The sequence below is a fragment of the Echeneis naucrates genome, chromosome 16 (genome assembly GCF_900963305.1).
Source record: "Echeneis naucrates chromosome 16, fEcheNa1.1, whole genome shotgun sequence".
Lineage (NCBI taxonomy): Eukaryota > Metazoa > Chordata > Actinopteri > Carangiformes > Echeneidae > Echeneis > Echeneis naucrates.
This window is the reverse complement of record NC_042526.1, coordinates 6,263,106-6,276,867: the sequence shown is the minus strand read 5'-3', so window position 1 is coordinate 6,276,867 and position 13,762 is coordinate 6,263,106. Positions and strand designations below refer to the sequence as shown.

Sequence of the window (13,762 nt, the reverse complement as noted above, 5' to 3'; positions counted from 1 at the left end):
AAATGTGATGCTGTTGTTACTGTGAACATCAAGTTTATTCCTCTGTGTGTGATTGTGTTTTTGCAGTATAAGGGCCAGGCCAACCTGCATGTGTTCGAGGACTGGTGCGGCTCCTCCATAGCCCAACTCAGAAAGAACCTGCACTTTCCTCTCTACCCTCATGTAAGTATTCGAGAGCAGGCTCAGTGAGCCTTTGCATGTTACTGCTCCGTGTTTTTCTAGGCTATGAATGGACGAACACTATAAAGCTTCATTAAGGTGACTGTTTTTAGAAGCCTCCTCCCCTTATCCATTGTTACGCCGGCCCGTTGTTGTACAGACCCTCCATTTGTTTCCAGTGATATTAACAGTGGCAAGCGTGGCTTTATCTGTCGATGCTGGCTCGCTAATTAAGTTAGCATTAGTTTGTTGAACTCAAATGGTGCATAACTTCTGGTTAGACCTTTTTTAATTGTCTTAGCCACATACTGGAACCAGATTGCAAACCCCAGCGTTATGCATGTTGGGTATATTTGCCGACAGGACCTTATCGGCCTTTGCAGGTGTCTTCCTGGGTGAACCTTGCCGTGATAACAAGAAACAGAATAGTCTGGAGGCACGGGAAGTCAAAAGAGCGTGTCAGTTTTAATGAATGGAGAGACGAGCTAGCCAGGATTTGAGCAGCTTATCCGCAGAGTTAATAACTGTCTAGATGAATTTAGAAATATATGGGGTCTATATCTGGAAGCAATAGGCAGAGATCATTGCCAAGACAACGGATATTCATGTATACCATCTTTATTCTTTATGCAGCATATAATCCTCTATACTCCATAGAGGAACAAGTAATATTGTAATATTGGCCTCTAATAGTATTAGAAGAAGAATGTTTTTTTTTTCCTCTCTTCTCACTCCTTTTTGTTCCCTATCCTTACCCTGGAGTATCTACTCTCGCTAAGTAAGGCTCTTACTGGAGTAGCATGCCTGCTGCTGCTAATCTGTGATTGGACAGTTTATCCATGGGTGAGCTGGTGCAAAGAGTTCGCTAACATGAGAATTTGTTAATGCAGAAACTTATGTATGTTCCATTTTATTTTGATTTCTTCCTGTAGACCAGAACCACAGTGAAGAAGCTGGCTGTTGCTCCGAAGTGGAAGAACTACGGCCTGAGAATATTTGGTTTCCTTCACCCATACAGAGACGGTAACTATCTGGACATAGGGACATAGGTCTGTCACTGGATATTAGTGAGGAACTCCTCTGTGGCCGAGAGCCTTGGAGCATGTGTATTTTTTAAGAGTAGACAATTTCCACAGCCCTTCTAATCCAGGCTTCAGAGCCACTAATATAGTGGATATTCATGTTTTATTAGGGCTGAATGCCAGAGATCTCAGTAAAATCTCATTGCGGTGCCCGCTACAGATTACCCTTGAGCCTAGTTGCTATGGGAACTCAAGAAAGCTTCGACACCTAAGTGCCCTTAGACAAATTGCAAAATATGAAGTTATTAATTACAAATCGTTCATTTCACTCTCTTATGTAGCTCTCACTGTTAGAATGGCTCCCTCCAGCTGATGGCCCAAAGGTCAAACTGTCTTCAGGAATCTGACAGCGACTCTACAAGTGCCCTTCGCGCTGCCAGACAGCCTTTAGGTTGCTATTGCAGACTCTAGTAAATGACACACGATTTCCATCTGATGCACGGACGGTCGGTGTATTCGTAAAAGTGCAGCTACTCCAATCTAGGTATCCATGTTGCACATGTGAAATATGTGAAGCTCAAAAAAGGTAACATGGTTCAATGGAAGTTTGCATAAACTTTGTCTGTTTGGAGAACTCGTGCATACTGTTACAGAATATCCATTTAACAACCAACAAATCCTGATTTCCTCACTCAGTCTTCAGACGGGATGACAAACAACTGGAAGTCTGAAAGCACAAAAAACAAAGTGTCTCAGACAGAAGCCTTTGTAGCCCCTGCTATTTATATTTCTGTGAGCCAAAATTAATGACTTGTTCTAAATCCTCAAGTATCCAGACTTTCTCCTTATAAAGGTGGATTGCTTTAATTAACTGGCTGCTCATATTTTCCCGTTGTCAAATGTTCATTTGCACTCACACAGTTGTTTCATAAGGATTGGAAATGCTGTAACTTCTTTGATGCCGCTGTGGCAAAATGTGTCATCACTGACCACTGCCGGAAGTAGTCTGGGCCTAAATATTAGTTGAATTTTATCGTTGAGAATTTACTTCATGACAGCATATGGTATCTGACTATGCTTATCTGGGATTGTATATATCTCGTTCCACTAACACTCACTTTGATCATGTTTCACCCCTTCAGGTGATTTCCAGTTCTCCGTATCATCTGATGATAACTCTGAGTTCTGGCTGAGTCCTGATGAAAGCCCTCTCAACGCTAGACTGCTGGTTTATGTAGGACGGGTAAGCACTGTGCCGCATTCTTGTATAACATCTGAACTAGATGGAGCCACTCGACTAAAAATCAACAGGATCCCAGCCGCTTGTATTATTTTTGTGATTCTCAGCAAAGTACACAACTCTAAGAGCATGACTACCGACCTGACACTGCTTAGCAACAAGCTTCACCTGCAGGAAGAAACTAAATCATTTGGGGCTTCAATAGTTAATAGCGATAACACTATCTATCCCTGGCAAATCATTTCCACACGACACTGCACAAGGAAACCAACATAGTGATGAACACAATTATAGATTGGATATAGTAATAGTACTCATCTAGAAATGTAGTTATCAGGATTGCTACGATCTGACATCTAAGCTGAGACAGCTGCTGTTTGTAGGAACGCTGGGTCCTGACCAGCTCATTCTGCCAGAGCTCAATCTTACACCAACAGGAGGGACGCTGAGTGATTTGACCTTGTCCATCTTTAGTAATCATCCGCTCACCTAGTGTCATCATCCAAACGCTCGGGCTATCACTCAGCTTCAACACGCAGCTCCAAATACAGGAGGCTTAAACCTTCCTGTAGAACATCCTCGAAAAATGGTTGTCCTCCGTCCATCTATCCTGGAAGAATCCTCTTGCCCACAATTAAATAAAAGTCAAGCCGTGTTGTATTACAGCTGCTAATAGCGTTTCCTTTGCGAAGCCATCTGAAAAATTGAAGTGGGAAAGGATGCACGAGGTTGTCCAGTATTTGAACTGCACCATATGAGTGCTCAGGGCAAATATGTGTTGAGAGCAAAGGCCCAGCTATGGAGCCATCTGTATTCCAACTGGATGTGAAGATGTCACCAGGTTCCATGGGAGCTGAGATTAATTAGCTGGCAGTGAATATTGATGTGACATTTAGCAGTGGCGAAATATCATCTAGGTAATGGCAGGGGAGCGGTGCTATGGCCAGGGATCATTCATTCTGCCACTGGCACACACTAACAGACGGGCCTCGCTGACGCTGCTGTCTTTGGAGACACATTGTATTTCACAGATAAAAATCTAAGTCTGGACTCTTTTCCTCATTATGTGACCCATCCGTCTGAGAGAGTTTAGGAGGAAAAGTGGGACTTTTTCTCATGACATGCAGTGATATAATCTTTGAAAGAGGAGCTGAAATATTGCTTACATTTCGCACAATGTCAAAAAGTTTGCCCCAACAGGTAAAACTGTTAATCGTATTGCCTTCTAATGTCAGCGGTCACAACACTGTCACCCTCAATAATGAGCTGGCTATATATGGAATGTGCTGTGGTACGAAATTTTGCTGTGATAGGCAGAGAGGCAGGGAGCTGGAACGTTTCCGTGGAGACCCCCATCAGCATTTTGTGACTGGCCTTTGAATGATGTACGGAACGTGAATGACGTCCTCCAGTTTCCCTGCCGCACAGCTTAATTAAATGATGACATCAGCAACAGGGGTGCATTTGTGTTTTTATCACACGCTCGTGTACATAAAAAAACACCAAGATATACCATATGAATGCATAGAAACCTTGTCCTTTAATGCTCTCTCTCATAAAAAGACGTCAACCTTGATAAAATATTAGTTCTATTAGTTAGTGAGCGTACCAGCTGGTCAGCGCGTTGGAGGTGGGGGGAGAGGGTGGTCATTGTAAAAAGTACACTCTTCGGGACATTATCTGTGCGCATATGATTGTACTTAATGTGAGTGAGGATCATCCATTGTACAGCCCTGGCATTAATCATATTTTTGCCTGGAGCTAATCTGTAATGAGATTTTTCTTCAATCAGAATGTCCAGACAGATCCCACTGAGCTTCCCACAGACCCAGACCAGAGCTTGTCTGATACGGAGAGAGCCTTACGGGTCGCTCAAAGCGCGTGTGTGTGCGTGCGCGTGCATGTGATTTTCTGTGCCTTGTACAGACGCGTGCAGATAGTGATGTGTATCATAAGTGCTGTAATACCTCCTCTATCTGGTTCATAAAGTGGACACAAAAGACGTGCACTGGAAACTCGATGCGATCAATAGGTGACTCCGTAGCTGCAGTAACTGCTCATTCTCAGATGGACGAGACTTTGTCACCATGGCAATAGCAGCACTACGTCACACCAGGTTTTCTTCCAAGGTAAATTTTCTATTAGGCTCTTCTTTTTTTTTTTTAAACATACATCTTGATATACAAGCTTATGTAAATTATATAACAAAAAAATTCATAATGGCTAAATTCCATTTAGCAGCTTCAGTTTCAGAGAGCTGGGTTTTTATCTTCATCCTGGCTTACTGTCACACTGTCACAGCTTTCTGGGGCACTTGAATAGAACAGAGCCATCCTTAATGTTAATGTGCTCTTCTTGCTGTGACATGTCAAAATGTCTGCTTTAAAAGACATAACATGCTCTGGTGTTTTTCAAAGACGTTATTGTCAGATAGAGTCCATGTAACATCTGTACAAAAATGATAAATGGTACAAAATAGCCCCCCCCCCCCCCTCCCCGACCCCAACAACAATGAAATGAATGCCCCCAAGATTAAATATATAAACTTCTTTGCCACAGAGGCAATCCATCATGGTGAGCAGCATGTCTTTGTCTGCTTTTATCCTTGTTGCAGTTGCATTGGTCTGTGCAGAACGTTTGCTCCAAACTACTCTAACAGCTGTACCAACCACTGATAATGCAGCTCTGACAATGTTAAATACAGACATGGATAATTATGATGGATTACCAGCTTGAAGTATGGGCAGGTTGATATTCTTTTGGCCTGGCTAACATGAATCAAAGCCAATGAGTGATTTAAAGGATGGAAAATCACCGTTCAGAACCCGGCACCTGATTTAAATGGCCACTGTTAATATCGGCCTCCTTGAAGGCCACAGCTATTGCTGCTTAATGGAGCAGGCGCACCTAGAAGTCAAAATCAAAACTGATAGAGACTGTGACTCTTTTTTTCTTTTTCACATAAAGTTGATTGCGTGGAGGCCAATATGTTTAGTGGGGTCAAATTGTTGTAGTAAATTTTCCTCATTAACACTTTTTTTTTTTTTTTATCACTTTGCCTGCAAAAAAGGCCCAAGTGGATTTACCTGCCCTGTTTTTTTTTTTTTTTTTTTTTTTTTTTTTTAACTTTATCTAGCCTAGTGCCTGCATATTTTACTATGAGAGACATTTCCCATTATAATGTTTTGCTTTTTTTACTCTGTCCTCCTTACAAATCAAGTCAGTGGGTATGTGTTTGAGGCTTGAATTAGTCTGTCCATCCATCCATCATCTATTATTGCTCATCCATCAAGTTTGGGAGAAGGAGTTGTTGGTGCCAATCCCAGCTGCTACTGGACAAGGGTTGGGCACATCCTGGCCCAGGTTAGCGCTGTTGCCCCGCAACAAGGAAGGTCGCAGGTTTGGTACCTTTCTGGGCGGAGTTTGCATGTTCTCACTGTGCATGCGTGGGTTTCCTCTCACCGTCCAAAGACATCATGTTTGGGTAAATAGGGGACTCTAAATTGCTTGTTCAGAACAGCATCTGGAAGGTCATTACAGGTTTTTGCTACAAAATATGGAGCGTATAAGTAAGGTCTGAGGCTGAGCGATGCCGTGTCAGTATATTGAATGGTTAAAACCAAAATTCATATCGTTTCGATGTATCTTTTGTTTTCATAAAAATTTTTTTATATATCATCACTACATATTTTTCATTGGATTCGCTTCCAGCATGTGCATAGATGGGTGAAAGACAAATTTCAGGCTTTTCATCAAGGCAAATACAAGTTTACCTGTACACATTAATAATAGCTCTGCTCCATGTACAATGCCAGGGTCATTGCACCCACGCATTGAAGTAGAACATGTTCATTATTTCATTAAACAGCAAAGTCTTGTCTCAGACGCTCAGTTTTCTGCTTGTTATGAATAGCATTTATGCAGCACCTCTTTTCTCATTGCATGCCTTCATGCGCTTGTGCTCATGCTAGAAACGCATATGAATAGGCACGTGAGGAAAGCCTGCAGTGTTTTCAGTTCAAGCTCAAATAGAAAACCACACTGATGATGAGAGAATAAAAGCAGCACAGCACTCTGAAGTCCTTTCACAGGTCACTTGTTTCTCGATTACTGCTGTCTTCTCACACGGAGAGGGAAAAAAGTGTGTAAATGAAAAAGAAGATAGAAACAAACGACAGAAAAATTAGTAGCACCTCCGTATTTCTACTGCGCACACATTTCTTCTATTTCTTGACCGTGCTTTAGGTTCCATTCCTCAGTGATTCAGGGCCACTGGCCATCTGAAAATTAGTTTTCATCACAGTACCCTCATGTGTTTGTGAGGTTCACATAGAAGCGCAGTGTGTGTGTGTTTGTGTATGTCTGTGTCTGTACATGAGTGACGGAAAAAAGGAGAGTTTACTGTAGTGCAAGGTTACTGTATGTCTGGGTTGTTTGTCTGCGTGAAGTTAAAGAAATTGTGTCCCCAAGTTCCCCCTGACTTAAAGGAGAGTTCTGAAGGAGGAGGAAATTACTGTGCCAGTGAGGGGGTGTGTTTTAAAGTGTGATATAAAGTGTGTGTGATCTACTTCCTGCCTACCGTGGTGAGGAGATGCTGCTCTCAATAAGCGGTGACTCATCGTTCAGTGGGTAATCATATCTGTGGGCGTGTGTGTCTGTGCATGCATGTGTCTCTCATGTACTGCATGCGCACGCGTACCTTGGAGAACATCTGTCACTTTCGCTGCTGAGCTGAAGTACTGCACGTGTTTTGTCCTTGCAACAATGTCTTTGATCAGAGCCTTTGCTTGCTGAACAGCTGATTAACCATCTGACAAGGACAAAAAAAAGAACAAGAGAAATGACAGCCTTTCCTTCTGGATTGAGACCTAATCCTTGACACTAATATTTTTCCCCTTTTGTGTAAAGCTGCATATTTGAAACCCTCGAATTTGCATATTTATTTACTTGTTCACAGCTTTTCACAAAAAAAAAAAAGAATCTAGATCATCATGCGTGTTCATTACCGACACATTCAAGTAATAGAGCTGGAGCGAGAAGAAAGAGGAGTTGAAAAACTATGAATGAAATTTCTTACGATTGTCTTACGATCTACAACACGTTGTACTTCTGTAAACTGTCAAAGGAAAATCACACCAATTTGCATCAACTGTGCAATTTGAATTTATATTTATGGTGGAAACAAATGAAATGATGCTGCTTTATTTTTGTGGATTTCTTCTTTTTTTTTACTTGTAAAAAAGTTTTTACTGTATTTAGAGGCAAGAGAAGATGAGAGATTAATGTGTTTGCAGCGCTGCAGTTGCTGTGTGATCGTTCTCTTTTTCATCTGGTGAACAACAGCTCCAGTGAACAACTGATTCATGAAGATATAAACATGTAAGCACAGCAGCTCGACAAAAGTTTCCCCGTTTTATTTTTGCCGCAAAGTTTTAAATCCCAGCTTTTTTTTTTTTTTTTTTTTCTGGTCCTCTGCTTTGAAAAAGTTTTAAGATAGAAAGTGCTTCTGAGGTGCGGCACTTGGCAAGTTATTCAAGCTTCATGTTGAAAACAAGGCTTGCACAGAAGACGTTCAGGTCTTCATACAAGTAGGTATAACAAAAGAAGGGTGAACAATCCAACTGTGACTGATGCAGATAATTAGTACACGCAGTATTAAAGGAATGTGTTACTATATTAATCTGAAAATAAGTGTATATATGTAGTGTACAAAATAATACTCACAAAACAGACACAAAGCATTGAAAAGTTTTATCTTTAGTGTGGTATCGGACTGAGAAGACCACTGAAGCACATTGGATGCAGTGAGTAACACTGCAGGGATCAAGTCGAACCTCTTGGTCTTCAGTGCCACCTGAAAATCTGTTAATGGGTCTAGAAGGACTGTTGTTGCATATTTGGAAAAAGTTGTGTTCCGCCTTGTGCGTCTAAATTTGTCTCTACTAGCATAATACACTAAATATACAGTATTGAGTATCATGTTATAGCAGAGTGCTGTAACAGAGTCTGATGTCAGATGGTGCCTGATGTATGCGGATCGTACTTTGTAAAATTTAAGTACTATTTGAAAACATTCATTTTTAAATAGCCAACCCAAACTGTTTTAAGATCACAGCATTTATGAGTTAACGCTCTCTCTCTCTCTCTCTCTCTCTCTCACTCTGCATTCGGCAACGTCGAGCAACAATCATTTTAAAATCATCTCGATTGTCAATAAACATTTAAATAGTCTACAAGAAAGTTTTAATGTTTAATGGAAACTTAGCACGTTAAACTGCGGAAGCTGAGCAAGCTTAACATATGTTACCTTACTGACTTCTTTCATTTAGCTCCCACCTTCTTCTTTTTGGGTTTTTTCCTGTGCTGGAGGGTGAAATTATGAAGAGACTGTTGGAATGCATAATGTGCTACGTCAGCAGCATGCTGCGGGCTTCACAGTGAAGGCACAGTAGCAAACATTGTGTCCTCCTCCTTTCTTGCCAACTGCTTCACAGAGACTCTCAGAGGCTTCAGCACTGCCTGGGGCCCAGCTGATTTATTTATTTTTTTTTTTTTGGACAGAGATTAGTCCATGTTCTGAAGTATAGTAGTTTTTCTTTCTCTTCGCCATAATGGCTCTCTTTGCATGCCAGGAAACATGCTCAGAGGTGCCATTGTATAATTGCTATTTCATATGCGTACTTGTACTTATCTTGTAGGTGTGCTGGTCTCTGCAGAGGCTCTGTGGTACCCAGAGTGAGGATCAGCAGCTATTTACTCCTGTCTCAGCTTCTAAAAAGCTGCCGCTACGGCCACACACAATAATGTTTGCTGGCCGGTTTCAAACCCGAATATGTGGCCAGCACAAAAAAATTAAAGGCCATGCCCCCTGTGATCTTAGACTTATTATTTTATTATGGATCAGCAGCAGCAGGGGGGCCTAATTAGTCGCATTGGCTTGCTGAGGAAATGAATGGGCACTGATTCGACCAGGGGGCTGGAACACGAGCCCAGGGTTCCTGATGAGCTTCTTAGAGCCGGGGTTGGCAGGGATACATGCTTTCTCATTTTCTGCCCATTTATAGCCATTAGCTCTCGTCTGTTTTCTCGTTTTGCCAATCAGAACTTGCCTCTCGATTTACTCCCAACTGTTGCTTCAGGGGATAAGATGTTGTTTTCCCAATTATCCGTCATTCCCCGGGCCATCATAATCAGGGACGTGATCATGATCTTGTGGGGTCTTTTTCAATCAACCGGTCAATATTTCTAGATTAGAACTGATCTCCTCTTGATCTCTAAATAGCTGGAGTCGAATAGGTAAAAACTGTAATGTCGTATTTGGCTCGCAAGGTTGTTTCAGACGATTACTCAGTGTGCCTCAACATTTCTCATCCCCTGCTCTCCCTTGCTTTCTCTCCTGCCTCCTCCACTTTCTCTCACACTCTCCCTCTGATCTGTGTCTCTTGCCTTGTGTGTTGCAGTTGGGCACAGAGTGGACTGCTCCAGGCGAATTCAGCAAGTTCAGGTCCCAGTCCTCCAAGTCTGTGCAGTAAGTACCTGTGACAACCACGCATATTTCTTAACAGCACAGTTATTTCACTCTCAACCTGGCACTGAGCCCAAAACAAAGCCCTGCTAACACCTGACAAAAAGTTTGACAAATTCACACACCGAGTCTCTCTTGTGGTCTCTGGTCTTGCGGCTCTAACCACAGAAGTGTATCTCTACCTGTTAGCTGCCTCTAAGCAGCGTCTTCTATAATACTGCTGGTTTAAAAGGCTTTTACTGCTCGCATGCAGCAGGGAATTGATGGCCCACCTATGTGCACTTGACAGTGCGGAGCGGGCGTCCCCTGCGTGTTTCTCGATGTATATTTCTGTTCTTTCATGTATGCACTACAATTCTCCATTCTCCTCCTCACTTCCACCGCTTAACTTGTCCAGCCTGCTCAGGGTCCACGCATCAGCGGGAATTTCTGGGAGCTCTGGGCATGAAACTGCCTTTAATATGAGCGCTGATCTGCAACCGGTTTGCTGCTAAAGCTAAAGCCGACGTGTTAGTTAATATAATTATGCAACAATAGAAGAGGTCTAAGAACGCTGCTGGTTTCCACATTTGCCTGATTGGATGAAATGTATACTGTAAAATGGTGCCTTAAAATATTCTCACACACACACACACACACACACACACACACACACACACACAGACAAACACCCACTTACAGCCAGAGGTGCCTGCAGAGAGGTTCAGGCTATTTTAGCACTTCAGAATGGTATAAATTAGACTATAAAGTTCATACAAAAGCACAAGGCTTTTGTTAATATTATATTTGTGTTAATGGTTATGGCACTTTGGCACTCTCAAGTGTTTCTGCTGATAACTGTGGTTAGTGAACACAATGTCAGTTTCAAAACTGAACATTCTTACCATGGCTTACTGATACGGTAAATACAGCTGGTCCAGACAGCTTGTCGGGGCTGCAGAAGTTTAGAAGTTTATATATACACAACAGTAATGCTCCCTCAGCAGGTCCACTCGCAGAATGCTTGTGGTTACACTTTCCTGCTCTCGATCATCAAGTCAAATCATCTATAAATCCAAAAATGGCCATTCTGCTTTATATAATGCCATACTTTCTAACACAGAAGATCGAGTCTAAAACAACGAGATCATTTTATCATTACTCATTTCTGCTTCACATTTTGTTCAGTGTTGCTTGCGAACACATAATAAAACACACCATGATGAAATATATGTTCATCGTGGGCTTTTGGCAGCGTGGTGTCAGCAGCAGGCATGTAAATAGGCCGCTCAGTTTGCTGATGATCCAGTGTATGTGTGCAGCAGGATCAGACACTTACACGAATATATTTGAGGGATGAAATTATATAAACACGGTCTTAGAAGACTTAGTTTATATTAGTTTTAGTGCATAGTTCTGAATCCCAATAGAAATTTGTCTAAATTGTATTTTTTTCCCACAAACTGTTATTGAATTTTAAACCAAAATAAATTAAACCGGTTAGTCCTCAAAACAAAAATAACTGCATCAAAGCAAAGAAATTAAACGATAACACCCAAGCATGTGCCTTATGGAGTTTTTCTCATTGTTGGCTATAAAAGTAAAAATGCTGTTGTGAAACTATTAGAGAAAACTGAATGAAATAAAGCTAGAATTTCATGTTCAGTGAAAAACCCAGCTGCTGGTACAAAATCATGAGCATTTGTAGCTTTATCTCATGCTTAATATACCTGCCTTACACCCTGTTTACTGTTGTATGAATGGAACAATGAGCTTATTCACTCTGAGTGAGCGCGTGACTCCAAATTTATATTCTTTTTCAAAGTCTCATCATAAATGTTCATGTATCATTATGCGTCATTCTGAAAACAATCATAAAGATGCATAAAGCCGCAATAAAATCCCCAGTGCTCGTTAATGCTCATCTGTTTCTCATTCTGTCCTCGTTTGGTACACAGACGAACACACACATGCCGCACACTCACTTCATATGATGAATGGAAATTCATTAATGACTGAATACAGGCCAGGACCTGTTGGCGAGAGTTTCTGTGTCTGTGCGTAGGATTCACTGGGACTGGGTTAGCGCAGCAGAGTACAAGGGAAACCAGAGAGATGACAAAAGATGGGGGAGAAGAAGAAGACAGGAGAGGAGTAGGCGGTGGAAGGTTTTTCTGTTTTCTCATCCAGTCTGACAAGTGTCCTGCGATCTCTGACAATAACTAGACGACAACAGAGTAGCCAAGCGTGGAGGCAGAATATGGCAGGAACATTAAAAAGTTTGTGTGGCGCAGAACTTGGGTTGTGACAGTGCCTGTGTTGTGATCTGTTACTGTGTCTTTGGTGGCTCGGCTGTGTGCTTATGAGCTTCTGGTCTGGATAGAAACTGCAGGATGGTTATTCTGCAGCTGGACTAACTTCAGGGGCAGAAAGTTGTGTGCATTAAGACACGCACACATATGACGTGCACGCACAGCATCTTCAGTGGGCGATTTGATCCATCAGTCTGCTCTCAGGTTATTCAATATGGTGCACCAGAGATAGAATGGTTAGAAAAATTGCGGTTTCAGGGGTGGATAATGTTCAAATCCGTCTTCATTGTATAGCTGAACATTTTCACATGCTTGAGGGGAAATGCATCAAAGACTGCAAGAAAGTTTAGCTTAATATAATGAGGTGAAATCTGGTTTGACGTAGCTGTGCGTTGGCGTGCGTCAGAGAAGATGGCAATTTTTTCTTTTTAAATGTATGCTTGTTTGAATTTTTGTGCATGTTTACTACTGTAAAGTACTGTTCCAGAAGACATTCCCGCATCCATCGAAGGACTTCAGTTAAAGCTCTCAGTGCAAAAGCAGTTCTGTCACTTGCCACAAGCTCGCTCTTGCCACACCGTGCAGCATGTGTCCTGTTGTGGAAGAGGAATCAGATGGTCGAGACACAGGTGTCAGATGGGGAATCTCTTTATTCACAGCAGCCGCACTAACAGCATTGTCAGAAACAAAGAACCCACATTACAGATGTGACATGCCTTTTGTATATTGGGTGGGCATAACAACAGGCTTCATCCTGTTTACCAGACCTTTTGGAAATCACAGCTTCCACAGAAGGGGGGGGGGGGGTTATGTTTCTCAAATTCACTTATCTTGAACTTTGGCCGTGTTGGTTACACAACACTGTGTGTGTGTGTGTGTGTGTGTGTGTATATTCATGAACATTTTCTCTTTCCCAAGACTCCAGATGTTTCTCTACTTGTTAGTCCGGCCTGTTCGGCGCCAATATGGGTCATGGTGACGCCCGAACAGGGACAAGACCCCTGGGCCCCCGTCACTACCCTATAGTCCCTCATGCACAGCCACACGCGTCCTGTTTATAGCTGAACTGATGTGCTCGCAAGTTTGGCAAATCATGTGTGCAGCGAAAGCATTCGCTGTGCATTCGCAAAAAAATGGCATTTTTCGAATTAGATGGAGAAGAATTGAAATGAGCAAATCAGCAGTACAAAACAGCGCATCAAATTTATTTTTTTATTTTTATTTTTATATTTTTCAAGGAAGGAGGAAATAAGTGTGTGCACAGCACTAATAATCAGTCATTAGACAGATTTTATCAGCTGGTAATTTTGGACATTCGTGAGCCTGATAGAATAAAGAGAAGAAACTGAAAGTAGATGTTTCAAGGACACTCCATTCAATGTATGCATAGAGAGAATTGATGATGATTATTAGTCACTACGCATGATGCAGCAGCCCAGCAGCATGAGATGCTTGTGCAATTTGTTTTTAGAGACTAGGTTCAGGGCCATTTGAGCCTATTTACACACTCCATTCTCACACTGTG

The 13,762-nt window shown here is 41.9% G+C and overlaps 1 protein-coding gene across 1 annotated transcript in view; it reads left to right on the top strand.

The window, feature by feature from the left end:
• The window catches only part of b4galnt4a (beta-1,4-N-acetyl-galactosaminyl transferase 4a), a 115,933-nt gene that overhangs the window by 71,655 nt on the left and 30,516 nt on the right, over window positions 1–13,762 (top strand). Inside the window, exons 4-7 of the mRNA XM_029522577.1 lie at window positions 67–162; window positions 1,092–1,182; window positions 2,324–2,424; window positions 9,882–9,949. Coding sequence (XP_029378437.1) covers window positions 67–162; window positions 1,092–1,182; window positions 2,324–2,424; window positions 9,882–9,949 — 356 coding nt within the window. The remainder of the gene's footprint in view (window positions 1–66; window positions 163–1,091; window positions 1,183–2,323; window positions 2,425–9,881; window positions 9,950–13,762) is intronic.